The 20,106-nt window shown below is 44.7% G+C and overlaps 1 protein-coding gene across 4 annotated transcripts; it reads left to right on the plus strand.

Annotated features, from left to right (window-relative positions):
• The first annotated feature begins 51 nt into the window (after positions 1 to 51).
• On the plus strand, positions 52 to 19,383 carry ptpn21 (protein tyrosine phosphatase non-receptor type 21). 4 transcript variants are annotated; one of them, XM_061843941.1, is made up of 19 exons: positions 52 to 187; positions 1,347 to 1,641; positions 3,597 to 3,766; positions 4,169 to 4,266; positions 5,900 to 5,967; positions 6,057 to 6,127; positions 7,136 to 7,223; positions 7,306 to 7,394; positions 7,612 to 7,699; positions 7,913 to 7,992; positions 9,394 to 9,454; positions 10,575 to 10,659; positions 10,734 to 12,238; positions 14,614 to 14,754; positions 16,275 to 16,493; positions 17,809 to 17,937; positions 18,386 to 18,620; positions 18,692 to 18,852; positions 18,936 to 19,383. In XM_061843941.1, exons 2-19 carry the CDS (start codon positions 1,462 to 1,464, stop codon positions 19,062 to 19,064), a joined length of 3,597 nt encoding a protein of 1,198 aa, XP_061699925.1. In that variant the 5' UTR covers positions 52 to 187; positions 1,347 to 1,461; the 3' UTR covers positions 19,065 to 19,383. The 4 variants fall into 4 exon arrangements, with proteins under 4 accessions (XP_061699925.1, XP_061699924.1, XP_061699927.1 ...); XM_061843940.1 differs by lacking the exon at positions 52 to 187 and adding an exon at positions 439 to 625; XM_061843943.1 differs by lacking the exon at positions 52 to 187 and adding an exon at positions 439 to 625 and having other exon boundaries at positions 10,578 to 10,659.
• The last annotated feature ends 723 nt before the right edge of the window (positions 19,384 to 20,106 follow it).

Raw genomic sequence — 20,106 nt, forward strand, 5'->3', positions numbered from 1 at the left:
AAAAGAAAAATAAGAACGTGACCGCGGGGGCTCTGTTGCAGACCAAACGTTGGCGTTTATTGCACAAGCGTGTGCGATAAGGACTGTCAGAGGAGGTGGGAGGTCAACACGGAGGTCAGCGGCCATCCGGTCCGGGTTGCGGTCCCATTTGCAGAATTCTCGCCACTCGCCATTCCAGCTGCCTGAGGTCACGGCTCCCCCGAAAATCTCCGCGTATCCCTCCGCGACAATGAACGCTAATTATTTAATTTTCCAAAGTATTTGTATACAAATTTAAATTCATAATTTTGATTTACAGTCCACAAATAATAACATTGAGTGTTTTTTTTTCTTGAGCCTTAATTTTGACGACTAAAACATGGTTGCAAAAATTGTAGATCCGCGGATGAAGACACTTGTTGCGCCTCCCAATCCCAGGAAGCAAAACACGCTCAGAATCCGAGTCAGGCATGGAGTGACACTTTCGACGTGACCTACGATCTTGCACATTCTGCTTTTAATGTTATTTTAAAACAACAACAAAAAATTAAAAAAAAAGAATATTAAGGGTGTGATTCGTGCTGAGACTACTGCTGGGACTCGAGCCTTCGTCGGACATTTAAATTCTCTCCTGGCTGCTCCCGGGGTAAAGTCAAGCGGCTCCGGCTGAAATATTTACCGGCGACGTCAGCTACTCGCGGGTGTAGTCTATTTGCTGGGCGTGTCGTAGCGAGCGAGAGCTAACTAAACTTGCTGTTTTTATGCATGTTATTACTCACGCGGGTAACTTTTAACTACCGGGTCGGTTACTTTGAGATTATCATCATCGGGTGAGTTTAGTTTTGACGCAGTGGTGTGTTTTTGAAGTAGTTTGGCGTTAGTTCATTCGAAGCTCGCTTAAAATGAAGGGGGCAGGGATTTAGCACTATGGAGTTCCACACTCCAAGAGTATTTGGAGTCGACTAATCACTGGAGATTGACTCATTATGATAAATTAAAAAATGCCAAATGGAAATAATTTTAAGATTTTTAACTTTAGTTTTCATTTATATATTAGAAAAACAAACTAATAACAGCTGGGTCAATTAAATGGACACTTGCACAATCTCCAATGTAATATCTGGTTCAACATTTAGCATTTCTCATTTGACAAAAGTAAAATCAAAAAGTCAGGCCTCATCAATAGCTTCATCAGTTTAACCTTATTGTATTCACTGCATAATACTGAAGGGTGTTTCTAATAATTTTACAATGTTGTGGAGATTAATGAAAATATCTTATTAGGGATCTCTGTGGCACTGGAAATGTTTTACAGTGTGTGCGTTGTTACACCATTAATTGTCTCTTTTTTTTTTTTTTTTTTTTAGGTCTGCCTGACAATGAGCCCCACGACGTCTGTCATTTGTAAAATCTTATTAGAAGGGGCAGCGAGAGGACTCGTTTGGGAGGACTAGACGCGAAGGATCCGCACCGGCGTGAATCATGCCCTTGCCCTTCGGCTTGAAGCTCAAGCGCACAAGGAGGTACACAGTTTCCAGCAAGAGCTGCTTGGTCACCCGCATCCAGCAGCTCAATGGCGAGTTTGTGGAGTTCACGCTGTCGGTGGAAAGCACGGGCCAGGAATGTCTGGAGGCAGTCGCTCAGAGGCTGGAGTTGAGAGAGGTATGTCAGCAGTAGATTGGTTTGCTTGTTCGTTTCTCATATGAGGTTTATTAGAGTGTTGCGCTGTCAGGAAGAAAATGAATTGTCAAGGGGTAGACAACACGTTTGTTTTTGTTGATTTACATTTGCACCATTGATTGCAATGGCGATTTGAAGAGTCATAGTCACAATGGAATATTTACATTTATGGATTTAAGAACAACTCCACTGATAATGCCGTCTCATCAGTCGTCCATGAAGCTCTCACCCACTTGGAGAGCAAGAGCTTTGATGTATGTCTGCTCCTCTTGGATTTCTACTCTGCCTTCATCACCATCATCCCACGGATCTTGAGCTATGTCCATCATTAGGAACCTGGATCACGGACTTCCTGACCAACACACTACAGACTGTCGTGATCCACAACAACGTATCCTCCTCTATCACCCTAAGCAGTAATGTGCTGGATTCGGGAACAGTGTCTTGAGGAGCTTTGACTGATTTGTGTTGGAGGGCATCCTCAGCACCAGCACTGCAGCTGCTTGACAGCAGAGAGGACGGCACCCCAAAGGATGTTAGAGGTTTCTTGGAAAACTACTGGGAACAGCAGTTCTGTCACTACAAGCATATTTCCAAGCAGATCCAGAAAGGGCTTTCTACATCATTCAAGACTCAACCCACCCTTCACACCCTGTCTTCCACCATCTCCATCAGGCTGGAGGCTACAGAGTATCTGGTGCAGGACCACCAGCGTGAGAAATAGCTTCCTTCCACAACCTGTTAGACTGTTGAAAGTCGCACAGTACTCTGTAGCACCGACATCAGCCACCCCTATGCCTATTAATCTCCTGCACAAGGAACATTTTATTGTTTTCCAGTACAAAGGACTGTGGAGATATGTAAATATTATATGGAATTCAAATCTCTGGGAATGGTATTTCTGCTGCTTCCAAATCCTTCCTGCATTTGCGCCTTTGGACATATTTACAGCTACAATTATCCATCCATCCATTTTCTTTGTCGCTTATCCTCACGAGGGTCGCGGTGAATGCTGGAGCCTATCCCACCGTTCAAGGGGCAGAAGGCGGGGTACACCCTGAACTGGTTGCCAGGCAATCGCAGGACACGTAGAGACAAACAGCCGCACTCACAATCACACCTAGGGGAAATTTAGTGTCCAATTAATGCTACTATTATTTTCTCGTTTATTTTACTTTATTATTATATTACACAAGATTTGAGAGTCATTGATCACTCTTAGGCCATTTGGGTATCAAATTTTGGTCCATAATGTATGGTTTAAATTAATAGGAAAAATACAATTCTGGTCAGTTTCCCATTTTTGAACCTGACCAGGATTGTTAAAAAAAAAAAAAAAAAACATACCTCATAAGATAATCAAAATGACTGGGGAAAAATGTGCCTTCAAAGTCATAAAATTAAGAAACTAATAAAAAATACTGTAAAAAATAAAATATTGCACCTCTAATGTTGGAAAAACATCCCAATTATAGGGAAATCTTTTCCAAATGTGCCACAACCTGAAAGGCCACAGAAACATCTGAATTAATTTAATGTATTTATGTAAAACATTACTTTGGCTTTTTATGAACACTATTTGTGAAGCTGTTCTATATTGGTGTAAGTCGGAAAGATATTTTAAATACTAAACAGCCGTTAAAAAAAATTACCTACGCTATCGACATGGCGGAACAGTGGACGACTGGTTAGCGCGTCTGCCTCACAGTTCTGTTCTCTAACAATATACAGTAGCACTAAATTGTTGAAATATAGCTCAAGACTCTTCACATTTTCTGTGGGAGAGGGAGGCAGGCAACAGTCTAAACCGTGGAATGAAAATTCTTTTTCCATTATTTTCCAAATCGGAGGTCAAGATTTGATTCTATCATCTTTAATTTTTATTGACACCTGCCTTATTACATCAGTCACACGTTTGTGCTTTCTCCACTTTCTAGATAATGTTCTTCAGTCTATGGTACCTGAACAAACAGAACCAGCAGAGGTGGATTGACCTGGAGAAGCCGCTGAAGAAGCAGCTGGACAAATACGGCGTCGAGCCCACCGTCTACTTCGGCGTGGTGTTCTACATCCCCAGTGTCACGCAGCTGCAGCATGAAATCACGAGGTAACAAGGTTCTATTTTGTTGAGTTGAAAATGGATTTTTTTAAGGACTTGTCAAGGAAACAATATTGGAGCTTGCAGTGAATGTTAGCTGTCAAGTCCATGTCATGATAACTTTTAATTTGTTGTCATTTTGTGGTATAACAGTACATCACTGTATAGCTATCACAGCAATCCCCACATACTGTGCAGTTACCCCCCAGTAGTGGCTGAGAGCAGCATAGGGGATGGTATCAAGCAGTCTGATAGTATGCTTAGTCATTCCAATAATCTTCCTACAATGCCAAAACGTCCCAGTTTTATGTTCATCATGGTAAAAGTCACATTTAAATGAATTTGTCACATGCTGTTGACTTTTGAGCTTGTCCATTTTCTGTACTAAAATGACCACATGTATTCCCACAGATATCAGTATTATCTACAGTTGAAGAAGGATGTGCTGGAGGGCCGCATCTCGTGCACTTTAGAACAAGCTATTCGTTTGGCGAGCCTTGCCGTGCAAGGTAACGTGAATGTTTTGCATGCCTCTGCTATTGTTGAACAGATTTTGTCACCCGCCGTCTCAGACAAAGCAAATGCTGGCATCACAAATGGTGATTATCCATAAGACGCAATGTCAACAAAACAGGCATTTGAAATGAGGCCAATACTCATGCAGGCGCATTTTCGATTATAATTTGCAATACTTATAAACCGTACATAAATTCACCATACAGTATAATATACTACCGTAATTTCCGGCCTACAGCGCGCACCGGATTATAAGCCTCACTCAGTCCATTTGTAAAGGAAATACCAATTGGTACATAGATAAACCGCACCTGTGTACAAGCCGCAAGTGCCCACATTGAAACACAAGATATTACAAAGAAAGATGGTACACAAAGAGTTTAACTCGAGCTTTAAAAATAACACAAAAAAAACATACTGGTAAAACAAAACAAAAAACATCCGCGGCAGCTACATAGTGGCAACATGCGAGCACAGGACTAACAGTGCCGGTTAAAGAAAAAAACATACCTAAATCACTGAGACACTGCAGTAACACAGTAGCAATACGCTAGCACAGCGCTAACTGGGCCAGTTAAAAACAAAAAAAACATACCGGTAAAAATCACTGACACACAGCAAGAACACGGTAGCACAGAGCTAATGCTAGCGCAGCGCTAACAGCGCCGGCAACAAAAAGAAACACACTGGTAAAAGTCACTTCCTCGGCACATATATTCCTCTGGTCTCACTTTTACCTTTTCCGCTCGAGTGCCCCCTTGCGGCTGTTAAAAAAAAAATGCACAAATTAACCGCATCACCGCAAAAGCCGCAGGGTTGAAAGCGTGTGAAAAAAGGCTTATAGGCTGGGAATTACGGTATAGGGGGCCCACTCCAATATTTTTTTTTTTTTTTTTTGTAACCTAGAAACAAAATTGGAGGTAGTTAATTGAGCCAAAGTATCTGTTAGCATGGAAGCCATTATTTGATGAACGACTGTATTTGTACTTAAATGCTTTTTAAATGAAAAGTTTCCTGGTTTGCAGTTTGGTGACTGATGACCCAAAGTCAAAGCCCTGCGATCTGAAAATAACTGTCCCTTGTTTGTTTGGTCAACACACCGACACACAGAGCGACTTGTAAATGTGTGAATCGGAATTCCAGCCCCGTTAGGCCAAAGCTCTGACATATCCTACCAACCTTTTGGCCAGCCAGAAGAATCTCAAACACTGCTGACAGAGTTATATCGGGCTCTGCCGCTTCTGTGCCTGCGTTTTAGCATAGCTGAGCTTTTTTAGATCACGTGTGCACTTGAGCGACCTTCACCATTTGCGGGTTTTGTACCCCCCTCTGCTATTGTGTATTAATTTTCTTGAAAAAATGTCAAATTGTGGATAAACTAAAGGCATTTGAGGTCCCCGATGGGAACACTGGAGTGAAGGGCGTGCTTTACAACATTGCTGATGTCCGGGATAGCGAACATGGTTGCGAGTGTTGCCCGCAGTCAGGCCGGAGCTTCAACAGTTGTGTTGGCACGGTTTGACCTGTTTAGATCGGAAGGAAAAATAAAATGCTGTCGTGCGTTCTTGAATGCAAGTTTTAGCTTTTGAGGTAGTGGTCCTAATGGATCTTTTCCTCCTTCAACAGCGGACTTTGGAGACTTTAATCGCTACGATTCGCAGGATTTTCTCCAGAAGTTTGCGCTGTTCCCTATCGTAAGCCGTTTCCCCCTTTTCTGCTGCACCATGTGAAGAAATGACACCTTTCCCCTCACTTTGCATCATTTGGGTTTTTTTGGTTGCAGGACTGGATCCAAGATGAACGGGTGCTGGAGGAGGCTACTCAGAAAGTGGCCCTTCTCTATCAGTCTTACAGGTGAGCAGCATTCGCTCTCCTATTTGTACTCCCGTCGGTTTTCTTTCTCACCAGTTTGAATGATCCAATCAAAGGAAATTGCCTCATAATAAACTAGATGGTCTTATTGGTCCAAAGAATGTATATAAGTGAACAAACTGCACCACCAAAGTGGAGAAACGAATTTTTGCCGGGTCTCGTAATAACATGGTTGTAACATAGACTTCTGGGCCTTTGGTACTGTGACGACCGGTGCCAAAGCCTTAGCTTTGCAAAAGTGACTTCTACTTGGAGAGTGTGGATAGATAAGCGAGCCTCCATAAAGAAAAAAAAATTATTAATGTGCAGCATCGACATAACACCGAACATATGTAAAAAAAAAAAAAAAAAACTACCTACCGTCTCAACAGCTTCTCCGAGCATTCAAATTTGTGCCTGTCAACATTTGATGAGACTCAACTGTTCATTTGCAAGATCAACATTCGTTTTTAACATACCGTTATTCCCGGCCTACAGAGCGCACCTGGTTATAAGCCTCAAACAGTACATTTGTAAAGGAAATACCATTGAGTACATACATATGCTGCAGCTGTGTAAAAGCCGCAAGTGCCCACATTGAAACACGAGATATTTACAAAGAACGATGGTACACAGAGAGTTTAACGCTAGTGCCGCTGCTAACGCTAACGCCACCGTGCTAACGTTAGTACCGCGCTAACAGGGTCGGTAAAGAAAAACATACCGGTAAAAATCAATGAGACATGGAAGTAACACGCTAGAGCAGTGCTGGACCGGTAAAAGTCACTTCCTCGGCACATATATTCCACCGTTCTCACTCTTAGCTTTTCCGCTTGTGTGCCCCCTTGGGGCCGTTAGGAAAAAAATGCACAAATTAACCGCATAAACCCCAGGGTTGAAAGCGTGTGAAAAAAGTTGCGGCTTATAGGCCGGAAATTCTGGTGATATGGCCCCTTTAACACGAAGAGTTACTGTGCACAAGTTGAATTTGTTGACTTGTGTTGTTCTTAGGGGTTTGTCGTCCCCAGAGGCCGAGATGTTGTACATGCAAGAGGTGGAGAAAATGGAGGGCTACGGCCAGGAGAGCTACCAAGCCAAGGTCTGCTCCAGCTGGCCACTAACGTGCGCCATAAAATGTCAACCCTTTATCAGAAGTTGCTTTTGTGATATTTTGTAAACAGGACAACACGGGCACGGATGTGACGTTGGGCTCCTGCCTTGACGGGATCTTTGTGAAGCACAAAAATGGCAGGGCTCTTCATTTATTCAGGTAATGCAAATGTTCTTTTATACTTAAACGTGGACTTTTAGTAACCGAGTCAGGAAGACCGACAGCCCTTGTAGACGTTGTCTCACTCTTGTAGCTGCACAACGACTTGAATCCTAGATTTGCTCTCCCATGCGTGTCGTTGCTTTTGAGCACTTTGCCGCGACTGCGATGACATCATGCGTTCTCTTTTTCTTTTTTGCTTGCATTGGCTCTGCAGGTGGAATGAAATTAACAACATGAGTCACAACAGGTCTTTCTTTGCCTTGGAGTTCCTCAACAGAGAGGAGAGTGTCCAGTTCCAGACCGTAAGTCTCTCTCTCTCGGTCTCTCGCTCTGTGCACCTTCTGGACATTGCTCGCTCTCTCACTAGGTTTAGGTTGAGCCAGTGAGAACAATGTGCCTGTGTTGTTAAAGTCACATAGCATCAGCCTGAAACTCTGTGCGCAGGAACGTAGCATTAGTCACAATCCTCTTGTTGTCTCCTTCGTTTTCACTTCCGTTTTTTTTTTTTACTGCAGGAAGACATGGAAACTTCCAAATACGTGTGTCGCATGTGTCTGGCCAGACTCAAGTTTTATAAGATCAACAAAAGCAGCCTGTAAGTTTCACTCCGTCTAGCCCACTTCCTGGCTCTTTGTCGTTTGTTGTCTGGCAAGCGCCACTGCTGACTCCTGGAAGACTCGTGTCTTACCACCTATTCCTAACCCCGCCTCCCCCTCAGGGAGGAGTGTGAGCCCCTGCCTCCCGAGGGCCCCCAGAAGTCTCTCCTCACTCTAGCCTTTCCTCGTTTCCCAATGCTCTCCCGTCCCTCTCTGCCTTCCAATAAGGGGTGAGCAGCACAGTTGCCCAAGTAGCACGTTTAAAAAAAAAAAAAAAAAAAAAAAACAATTGCAACAACCTAACGCAAAACCTACAAATACAGGACTTTATTTATGAAGAGAGTCAGTTTTGATGCATTGTCAACAGTACGTTTCTCGCTGTGGTTTTAGTTTGCACGGCATTCTACTGAGAGCTGTTTGTAATAGTTTTTGTTTGTTTTGTTGGCACAAGCTTTTGCAAACGTAAGAGATACTAGAAATGTCTGTGTCATGCAGTGAGTGCAATCATAATTGAATGCCTCTGACAATGTCAGTCCAAACTCGGGTTTGTTGCCATTGTAAAAGCAGATTTTTAACAACAAGTAGAAATATTTTTAAATAGATTTTATTTATATATTCTGCTTACTATAATGAAGATTTTCACCTTTGAATTGTTTCTAATTGCGAGCTTCTTTTAGTCCTCAACTTTTGTTGGGTGGGTACGTTGAGTCACCCAGCGGTAATTTTTGACTTTAAGTTTTCCTCTTTGTGGCTTTTTCAAGCTTCCATATTTTGGCTATTTATACCTTTTTATAGAACGACTCGACAACAATGACTTAGTATGAAAGTGTCTACATAATTTTTTAAAAAATGGTTTTGTGTGTCCAGAAAAGGCCCCTCTAACTGCTACGTTTTTGACACCTACTTCTGTTTGACCCATTTTTTTAATCCACTTTCTCCATTTTTGGCTTGGACTGTCCCTTTTCCTCTGATTAGTCGCTTTTGTGTGGAAGACCCACTTGTGAGCGAACACGTGTTTTATGTGATGTTGACAGCTGGAGAGTAAAATGGTAGTTAGTGACTGGGACAAGCAAGAGGAATTCAAATGACCTGTTTCAGGCCTCTCGTCAGAAAAATATCCGGAAGTCAGGAACCCGTGGATGACCCCAATTGATATTTCACACGCTTAGTGAAGCACCAAAGAATCAATATCCCAAATGCTAGAAAAAGTTTGTTTGGTAAAATTTGGCAGCTTTAAATTTACCACGTTTTAATAAAGGCAATGTTCCTGAGCTGTAAATTGTGAGGAATTGATGTTCATTGTTTACTCCTTAACTTTAGACAGCATATAATATGTTCTGGTAAAAATGTGTTATGAGTTTGTTGTGCGTTTGTGTTTGACCGACTTACTTTCTCACTAGACAATCGCAGCCTGCAGTCATTAACCCAGTCAGGCGGAGGTCATCGACAAGATTGTCGTTGGTGAGTTAAATGCACATGATTGTTTGTCTATTCATTCAGCAATTAGTTCACGCAGCAATAAAAAAAAAACCCCATCAAATAAGTAAAACATTAGAATAAAATTTGTACACTACCAATAAATTTGATATTTGCATATAAACACTGCATATAAAGTTTTCCTTCCTTTTGGAGATTGCAATAAAAAATAAAAATTGTGCACAGTAACTTCTTTGTGCATATGAAGTGCAAAAGTAAACATGACAGCACTGTATTAAAAAAGCAGCTTGCATGTACAGTGATGCCTCGGTTCTCGACCACAATCGGTTCCAGAAAGCCGTTCGGGAAGGGATTTGTTTGAAAACCGAATTGATGTTTCCCATGACAATGAATGGAAAAATAGAAATGATGTGTTCTAAGCCTAAAAAAAATTGTCTTTTTAAAGCATTTTTTTTTAGCTTTTCCTGATAGTAAACTGCATAGTAGAAATACATATATAGTTTAAATACTTTATATAATGAAATAATTTGAGAAATATATTTATTTTTTGCATGAAATGCATGCTTTAGTAGTAAAGAACGCTAGGCTGCGAGTGCATTGCAGTATCTGTAGTGACTCAGCCCCCAGCCTTGTAAACTTTTTTTACATGGCGTTATACAGAATAACAAAAGTGCGCTGGTTGCGCCACGCGTCATGTCATTTCTGTTTGTTCTATTTTCGGGGGGCGTTCGAATTGACAATAACAAAACATGTCGTGGATGGGTCAATTGGTTCCGCCGCGCGCGATGTTATTTCTGGGTTTTTTCAGGGCCGTGGGAATTCACAACAAAGTGTGTTGTAAGTCAGCTGGTCTGGCCGCACGCAATACAGGGGCGTTCGAGTACTGATTCTCGTTCGAAAGAAGCAAAAAAAATCTCGGAATTTTCATTCGAAAACTGATTTGTTCAAAAACGGGGACGTTCGAGAACCGAGGCTTTACTGTATTCTAAAAAAATGTTTATTTGTACCTTTTAGGGCTATTATTTTTTCCAGGGTTTTTAATTAATAAATTAGGTAGTAAGTTTTCAGAATTTTAACTGCATATATAGTGCTTAAATCTTAGTATCGCCCTGCCACTAAATTTCATCCCTTTTTATCTGGACAGCAGCCAAAGCCTCAGGGCTACATGTTGCCCCCACCACAAATGCACTACAATGGGCATTTCACAGAACCTTACACCTCATCACAAGGTAAGTTTTTAAACTTGCGTGCTGTGTCAGCGCTCCTCATTTTGTGCTTATCTTGGACGTGTTGTCTGTCATAGACAACCTGTACATGAACAGCCAGAACGGTTACTACTACCACTCCCAGACCAGCTTGGACTGCCCACCGATGGAGTACGGCAGCGGCGGGCGCCTGCGTAACGGCAGCGTATACAGTGCCCACAGTACCAGCTCCCTGACGAACCCCCAGCACTACCTCCAGCCCTCCCCCATGTCCTCCAACCCCTCGATCACCAGCGACATCACCCGGCCCGACTACGTGCCCTCGCATCGCCACAGCGCCCTCATCCCGCCTTCTTACCGTGCCACTCCCGACTACGAGACGGTAATGAGGCAGAAGACCCGGGGGGGCGGGGGCATGCTCTTATCCCAGGAGCACCGTCAGAGCCACTCCATGAGGAATCTCAACATCGGGCATTCGTACGCTTATAGCAGGCCGGACCCACTTGTTTACAGTCAGCCCGAGATTAGGGGAGAGCACGGCGGCGCCGCCCAGCACCACCACCACAATCCCTTCCACGTGGGCTCCAGCTTTCACAGCCCGTCGCCGTACCACCCTTACCCCATTGAGAGGAGACCCGTGGTTGGAGCAGTCAGCGTTCCAGAGCTCACCAACGTCCAGCTACAGCAGGCCCAAGAGTACCCGGCCCCCAACATCATGAGGACGCAGGTGTACAGGCCGCCTCCGCCATACCCGTACGCTCACCCTCGGCCCGCCAACAGCACGCCGGACCTGTCGCGCCACCTCTATGTCAGCAGCAGTAACCCGGACCTGATCATCACGCGCCGAGTGCACCACTCGGTCCAGACTTTCCAGGAGGACAGCTTGCCTGTGGCTCACTCCCTGCAAGAGGTTTCCGAGCCTCTTTTCAGCGGAGCCGCCCACAGACCGCCTTACCAAGCGCAGAAGCGAAACTCCATCGAAGTCGCCGGGCTGGCACAGAGCCTGGAGGGGATGCGGCTGAAAGAGCGCCACGTGTCCTCTTCCGCAGCCGAAGCCGCGACGCCTCCTCCGGCCCCGCACGGAGGTCGCTCGCAGGGCTCCCAGCTCAACGTGTTTTTGGAGCGCGCCAAGACGGAAGACAGGGGCGACGCCAAGGACGCGCAGTACGGACACAAGAAATCCCTCTCCGACGCCACAATGCTTGTGCACAGCAGCGGCGATGAGGAGGAGTTTGAGGACAATTTAGGGCGCCACACTCCGCTCTCTCATGGCCCAATAGCTGCCATCATCCCAGAGCAGCCTCTGCATCACACCTTCCCAGCTCCTCAACAACAGAACCCCCTTGAGCCGCCCCCCGCGTATCCCATCGGCTCGACGCTGGACCCCTCGCTAGCCGCCGCCCTCACCTACAAGGTGCACCCCCTGATGCACGAGACCGAGCCACTGTACCTGCGCGAGATGCGACAACCCAGAATCATGCCCTCCGTCTCGGAGGGAGACCTCAGCGGCGAGGCGAAGACCAAGTCCAAGAAGGACTTCAAGAAGAGGCCCGTGTCTGATGTCCCTCAGGCCAAGAAGACCATCGAAGGTTTACCTCCTCCCGTGAGTCATTTTTTTGTTTCTACATTTCTCTTGAACCCCTTTTCACGCAGCCCATCAAAACAGCCTTTTCCAGTTCACTAATGTTGGGATCTAAACATGTATTTGCCGGTTTCTGAGGTACTGTCACAGTTACGGCTTCACGTCTTTGGCCAAAATAATAATAATAATTGATTGTTTTGATAAACATTGTAGTCCCGATTATGAATCACAATTATTCTTGTGAGGGGGGAAAAAATATATATATATATGTATATATTTTTTTTATTATTTTTAACTACTCCTTTTTGACAACTATTTGAATTATCAGTTCAAAATGAATATATAAAAATGATTAATAGATTAGGCAATGGCTAAATTAACAAATATGATATTACAAAGTGCAATCACGAATTGCAACTAAATGGAAGAAAAGATGCATAGAAGGCACATTCGGACCTTTTTTTTCAGGCATCAGTCTCATCGCTTCTGTTATGCTTGTGAACGGCCACGAACCGCACATAAGCTGACAGTTGTGAGTTCCCTCTCTCGTTACTCCTAGCGATTCCCCCCCCCCCCCCCCCTCATTGCGGTCAGGCCAGCCGAAAAGTTGAACTCGAGCCAACCACTGCAACGATTGATAATAGTGTCTAACCCTGACATGCCGCCTCTACGCCAACATGCTGTGAGGGCCAACTTCAAAATAAAAGCTTCATATATGACTACATTGGAGCACTGATCTAAAAAAAAAAAAAAAAAAGACTGGATGGCTCATTGGCCACCAAAACTGAAGTCGCCATCCGTCATCTTGATACTCCCAAAACAAGCATGCCGACCTGTGCAGCGACAGTGATTATGCGTTAATCACCAGTTTCGTGGCTGTGAGAAAACATTCCACAGGTTAAGTTAGAAAGATTTACTGACACTGTTAAAGTTTCTTTATAAAGGTTTTTTTTTTTTTTTTATTTTCTGATGAGCTTAATTCACTTGAACAAAGTTTTGTTTACAGTTGTTGTTCACCGTTCACTCTCTGCTTCACCTTCATCGGCTGACGGTTTTTCTCGAAAAAGCAATGTAAATATTTTCTTAAACTTCATTAGTGGATAAGCAAGAAAACACATTTTCTGTGACATTTTTGATGAATTTCATAATGCAGAACTCTGTAAATTGAATTTGATTTTCAAATACGAGGAGACAAGTTTAAATTTTCCGTCTGAAATAGGACGTGGCAGAGACAACAAATGAACAATGCGTTTAGTATGTATTTTCCCATTGCGAGACCTTATTTCCAAAAATATATCTAACTGGTTGACTTTAAATTTTATGTTTTTATGACAAAAAATGCTGACTTTTTTGCTGTTATGATAATAGAGCTTCACAGCGTATTTTGGGGAAAGTTAACGTGTCACGGAAATTGGGCCGTAGGTAATATGCAAGGTTTCTTGGTAGTCACGGTGTTCTATGTCTTTCCTTTGCACTTTGCCTTTTTTGGCTTACCAAATTGAATTAAAAATCTTTCATGTTACCAGAACTGAAAAAATGCCAAGCTCACACGATTAATTGTACATGCCAAACTTTGAGGAAAACCCCTTCCTCCACATATTTTGGGAGTACCAAGATGGCCGACTGGCATCAACCAATTGACACATCGCTCTATGTGTATGCGCTATCCAGTCGTTTTTCTTTTTTTTTTTTTTTTTAGATCAATTCATCAGACGACGATGCAATTTTAGTCTTTCAATGTGAGGTTGGTAGCATTAATGCAGCCATAATCATGCTATCACCCCCTGGTGCTGACTGACTAAGTTGCGGGCACTGCTCCAAAATGAAGCATTTTTCACAACTATGCAGCATGGCCTACATATGAAATGTAAAAAAAAAAAAAATCAGATCAGGCTCATTTAATTGTGGCAGCCAAAATCGGGATTCAAATTTTATTATTGTGCAGGCCTAATCACAGACAGCAGCAGTGTGAAAATCACTATAATAATAGCTAATAATACTTTCTATTTTAATTTTTCTTCACTCCACCATGCAATATACAACAAAGGCTGCATTTGAACCACGAGTACTGCAACCCGACCAGACGCACAACCACCGTTTCCCATGCTTTAAGCTGCTCGAATCACCTTTTTTTTTTTTTTTTTTTTTTTGTTTTTGTTGTTTTGGGTGGAGTCTTCCGTACATATTGTTATGGCACTGGCCCCTCCTCCCGGGCCCATTAAATCTCAATAGGCCTTCAGCACTGTGTCAGTGACCTCAGCGCTAAAAGATGTACGTCAGGAAACCGGCCAGGTGACATTTCACCGGTGGCGTTGTCGTCTCTTCGCCGGCTGCGAGAATCGCACAGACCGTCGTCGTCGTCACCGTTTCTGTCTGTGCTCCTCACGTCACGCCAGGGCATGAAGAAGAGCGTGCGGTCGGACTCGAGGAAGACGGGCCCCCTGAAAGTGGCCCATCTCAACGGCGTGTCGATATCCAGGCACCCGGCGCAGAGCGACGTCAAGGACGAGCCCGAACAGGATTCGAATGACGAGAGGGTAGGGATGCCTTGTCAAAGTCTGCGCAATTTAGCAGCCGTTTGGCCTCCTTCACCGGGAGGGAGAGTTACTTACTGCATATTTAAAAATGATTTCACTTTCGTGACATTCGGATTTTGTCATACACATTTGATATACGGTGGAAACTCCAAAGGCAAACACAAACCGTTCACTTCTAACTTCAGTGTCAGTTTTCCTATTGTTCAGGAAAATGTAATTGCGTAGCATCATATTTGTGCACAAAGTAAAGGATGAAAATCATCGATACAATCAAAGCACAATTCTCAAATTCGAAAAAGATCTTGAAACCAATATTTTCAGATTTATGTGAAACGTCCATGCATCTGTTTCCTTAGTCGCTTATCCTCACAAGGGAGTGCCGGAGCCTATCCCAGCTGTCAACGGGCAGGAGGCGGGGTACACGCTCAACCGGTTGCCAGCCAATCGCAGGCGACATAGAGACGAACAGCCGCACTCACAATCACACCTATGGACAATTTAGGGGGTCTGATTCATGTTGCCTGTTTTTGGGATGTGGGAGGGAACTGGAGTGCCCACCCGGAGAAAACACACGCAGGCACTGGAAGAAACGTGCAAACTCCACACAAGGGGGGGTTCCGGGATTGAACCCGGTCCTTAGAACTGTGAGGCCAACACTTTACCAACTGACCAACTGTGTCAAACTCGGGGCACGTTGTCGTTAGTTTCCCTTAGAGGGCCGTTATGAATGTGAAACCATGAAAATCTATCACCTCATCATATTTGCAGATGAAACTTATGAGCTAGTTTTGTAATCGTAATTGATTTTTGAAATATTGCTGTTGTTTGGGTACAGAATATTGCTTCCAATATCTCAATGTTATCATTTATTTGTGATTATACGATTTGAAACTTTAGTACAATTTTTTTTTTTTTTTTAAATCTCGGAAGTTGATATTCATCGTTTTCCTTCACGGGCCACATAAAATCATTCAGCGGGCCAGATTTGGCCCCCGGGCTTTGAGTTTGATACCTGTGCTTTAGACGATCCACAAAGCGACATCTGAAATGTAGATGATCAAGCATTCTCAATTCATTGAATCTAACAACACCAAGATGCTACCGGCTAGCATTTAAGTCAGGCGTGTCAAGCTTGTTTTTGTAACGGGCCACATTGTGTTTACGGTTTCCCTCAGAGGGCCGTTTGGCGGTGAAACCATAAAAATCTTCAATCACCTCCTCATATATAAAGATGAAATTTTGGTACAGATTTTAGCAAGAATCACGGAAGTCAGCACACCATTTGCCTTCACGAGCTACATAAAATTATGTGTTGGGCCAGATCTGGCCCCCGGGCCATGAGTTTGACACCTGTAATAATATTATGACTTTGGTGTTTTATATCGTCCGCATGTTTAGGCGATTCAGTGAAGAATGCAGGCTATGCAAAATCATATTCCACTTTGGGTGTGTTTTTGTCTGCGTTCATTTTTGATACAATGTCCACCCAAAAAAATGTAATATTTGCATACGTTGTCCAGTGCAAAATCCTGGAGCGGCACATGGAGATGGGCGAGCTGCTGAAGGAGTACGAGAGCATCCCCAAGTGCCGCCCGACGGCCGAGTGCACGGTGGCGCAAATGGCGGAGAGCGCGGACAAGAACCGCTTCCAGGACGTGTTGCCCTACGACGACACCCGCGTGGAGCTGGTGCCCACCAAGGAGAACAACACGGGCTACGTCAACGCGTCGCACATTAAAGTAAGCGCAATAAGTCCTCAATAATAATCCGTGGAGAAGCCGCTGAAAGGCGGCCTCTGCGGGCTTTGTGGGTTGCCGCCGGCCTTGTCAACACGGCTTCGGCCGGGGTGGCTCATCCCCGCCGCGGCAGCGGATCGGGTAGGGGGGCGGCTTGCTAAATACGGCTCGAAACGATGGGGCTAATATTGCCCCCGGTCACTTCACTCGGTCTTCGAAAAGAGCTTCCGTGTCAGAAGGGGCGTGTCCGTCTCCCCTAGTCGGCGGCCCAGTGTGACGTCACGGGCAGAAGATGCAGCCAAGATAAGACTTGTGCAACTTTGCGCATGGATGACGCCCTCTCCGCTCATATTTATTTTTTCGTATAGACGTTGACGTGAATAATGTTGGATGTATTTTTCATTCCAGTATCTATTTTAGAATGTTTGTAGGGATGACACTTTTGTCCACGTTCCTTTAATGAGAGATTTTGGAAATATTGCCCTTGAGCCCACTTTAACTGGAAAAACTTCAGCCAGCCATGTTGGTAGTAGCGGCCATTTTATAGCCTTTTGGGGATCTTTCAAGACGGGCTTCTCCTCCAAGCCAGATTCACTTTGCGTCGTGAAATTTGATCGGCACGTCAAAACGCCGTGCCTAAAAAGAGACGGGAAGTCTGCCGTTTTGTTTTTTGTTTGTCTGACGGCTACCAAATTTCTCGACACACGGGCGCCGTTAGAATTTTCCGTCATCGCGTACGGGTGCAGCAGGGCGGTGCTGAACTTTGATGGCTCTTCGTGACTGTCGCCGCAGCGGCCGGTGAACTTTACCTGAGAGCGAAAGACGCAAGCGTCCACGAAAAAAAATGTGCGGCATGCTGCTGACGCAAGAGTGGTGGGACAGGTTTTATTGTAGGTCATGTTTGGTTTTTTTTTTTTTTTTTTTTTCGAAAAAAGAAGAAACATTTGTTTTTGTAAAGCGGTGGCCTCACAGTTCCGAGGACCTGGGTTCGATCCCGGCCCCACCTGTGTGTAGTTTGCCATGTTCTCCCCGTGCCCGCGTGAGTTTTCGCCGGGGACTCGGGTTTTCCTCCCACGTCCCAAAAACCTACGGCCCAATTTCCGTGACACGTTAACTTTCCCCAAAATACGCAACAGTCATTGGTCACTCTAAATTGCCCCAAGGTGTGACAGTGAGCGCGGCTGTTGTCTGTCTCGACGTGCCCTGCGATTGGCCGGCAACCGGTTCAGGGTGTACCCCTCCCGCCTCCTGCCCGTTGACAGCTGGGATAGGCGGCCAAGAAAATGGATAGCTGGATGGATTGTCTTTGTCTCGGCAGATCACCGTCGGAGGACACGAGTGGAATTACATCGCCAGCCAGGGTCCCCTTTCCAACACGTGCCAGGACTTCTGGCAGATGGTGTGGGAGCAGGGCGTCGCCATCATCGCCATGGTGACCGCCGAGGAGGTACACCAATCGCTTTACGAGTACATTTCTCAAGCGTTGGATTTTCCTTCTTTCTTTTCTAATCGCCTACCTGGCAAAATGTACGAGTTGGTGGCGGTAGCATAGCCAGGACGGACGGATGCATGGAAAGAAAGAGGGTACACAGAGAGCTGAACGCTAATGCTAGCCCCGTGCTAACGCTAGCGCCGCCCTAACAGGGCTGGAAAAAAAATCACCGAGACACGGCAGTAACACGCTCGCCAAGCGCTAACAGGTCGGACCGGTAAAAGTCACTTCCTCGGCACATATATGCCACCGGTCTTACTCTTACCTTTTCCGCTAGCGTGCCCCCCTTGCGGCTGTTGGGATAAAAAAATGCACAAATTAGCCGCATCACCGCATAAACCGGAGGGTTGAAAGCGTGTGTAAAAAAAAAAAAAAAATCCGGGTCTGGCGTCTTTGCGTCCAGGAGAGCGGGCGAGAGAAGAGCTTCCGCTACTGGCCCCGGCTGGGCTCGCGGCACAACACGTTGACCTACAACCGCTTCAAGATCACCACGCGCTTCCGCACCGAGTCGGGCTGCTACGCCACGACGGGCCTGAAGATCAAGTACCTGCAGACGGGCCAGGAGCGGACCGTGTGGCACCTGCAGTACACGGACTGGCCGGACCACGGCTGCCCCGAGGATTTCAAGGGCTTCCTGAGTGAGTCGGATTTTCTTCCAGCTGTTTACCACCCACGGAGGCTTTGACGTTCCCGTCGTCGGTCGTTGCAGCCTACCTGGAGGAAATCCAGTCGGTGCGGAGGCACACCAACAGCATCAGCGAGCCAAAGAACAGCAACCTGCCCGTACTGGTGCACTGCAGCGCCGGAGTGGGCCGCAGCGGCGTGGTCATCCTGGCCGAGATCATGATCGCCTGCCTGGAGCACAACGAGGTGAACGCGTCCCGTCCCGACTCGGAACCGCCGAGTCCCGACCCGTCCTTTGGTTTGTCTCACCCTTCTTCTCTGTCACTCAGATGCTGGACATGAAGACGGTCCTGCTGAAGCTGCGCCAGCAGAGGATGATGATGGTCCAGACCCTGTCCCAGTACACCTTCGTCTACAAGGTGCTGGTTCAATACCTGCGCAACTCCCGCCTCATCTGAGAACCCGCGAAAATGCGCTCCGTGCTACTTCTTGGCTGACCCACCTCTTCTCAACAGTATTATGGTATCGTTTTTGTTTTTTTTTAATTTTAATATATATATTGATTATTGCTGGACGAAGCACTTTGAGCAGTCGTGTGCTGCGTCAAATACATGACGACCGACGTGACCTATTGACAAACGAAGCACAAAAGGTGACAAATGAAGGAAAACGCGAGTAAAGCGAGATCTTTGTAAGTTTTAAACTTGAACAGTTTTTTTTTTTTAATTTAAACATTTGATTAAGTGCCTGCAGACTGTATTTTTTTTTTTTTTTTTTTTAAAGATGAAGCAAAGTTTGATTGCAGTGAAAACAAAAAGTGTGCGTATGATTTGTGTGTGTTGGATTGTTACAACAAGGAGGTCAGTTACAAGCGACGTGTGCATGGACATCTTTTCCAGTCATAAATTTGCTTCAGGGTTTCTATTTTTATTTTTAATTTTTTTTTTTTTAAACACTGATGGAGTCTTAGTGCGAGCCTGAGTGATTTTCTTGTGGCGATTTTTGTCAATGTTGATAATGTATACATTGTAAACCGCTTCTGTGTTTACTGTACAAACTGTATAAAGTTTAACTATGATGCAAAAACTAAATGCTGTGCCTTTGAAAATTATTTTAAAAAGAGCATAAAAAAAATTGGACTACAGGGTTCCTGCGCATTTCAAATTTCCAGACTGCGTGGTAAAAACAACAAAAAAAATGTAATAACTTGTGACATTTGCGTAAATACTGTTGATGCGTATCATTCTACTTTTTTATGTCACCAACTAATTTCCAGATTTATCCCTCCGACCGTGTCAGGTTGCCATGTGTGCTCGTACCATTGCACCAAATAAAATTCCATAATATAAAAATAATTTAAAAAAAAAAAATACCGTAATTTCTGGCCTACAACCCGCGACTTTTATCACACGCTTTCAATTTTGTGGAGGTGCGGCTAATTTGTGCTTTTTTTTTTTTTTCCTTCTAACGGCCGCAAGGGATCACTCGAACAGAATAGGT

Source organism: Syngnathoides biaculeatus, chromosome 15 (assembly GCF_019802595.1).
Source record: "Syngnathoides biaculeatus isolate LvHL_M chromosome 15, ASM1980259v1, whole genome shotgun sequence".
Lineage (NCBI taxonomy): Eukaryota > Metazoa > Chordata > Actinopteri > Syngnathiformes > Syngnathidae > Syngnathoides > Syngnathoides biaculeatus.

Coding starts and splice junctions, on each gene's coding strand:
- ptpn21 (XM_061843941.1), top strand. CDS start 1,462: ATGCCCTTGCCCTTCGGCTTGAAGCTCAAGCGCACAAGGAGGTACACA. Junction 6,128..7,135: donor CTTCTCTATCAGTCTTACAG/GTGAGCAGCATT, acceptor TGTTGTTCTTAG/GGGTTTGTCGTCCCCAGAGG. Junction 7,224..7,305: donor AGGAGAGCTACCAAGCCAAG/GTCTGCTCCAGC, acceptor TTTTGTAAACAG/GACAACACGGGCACGGATGT.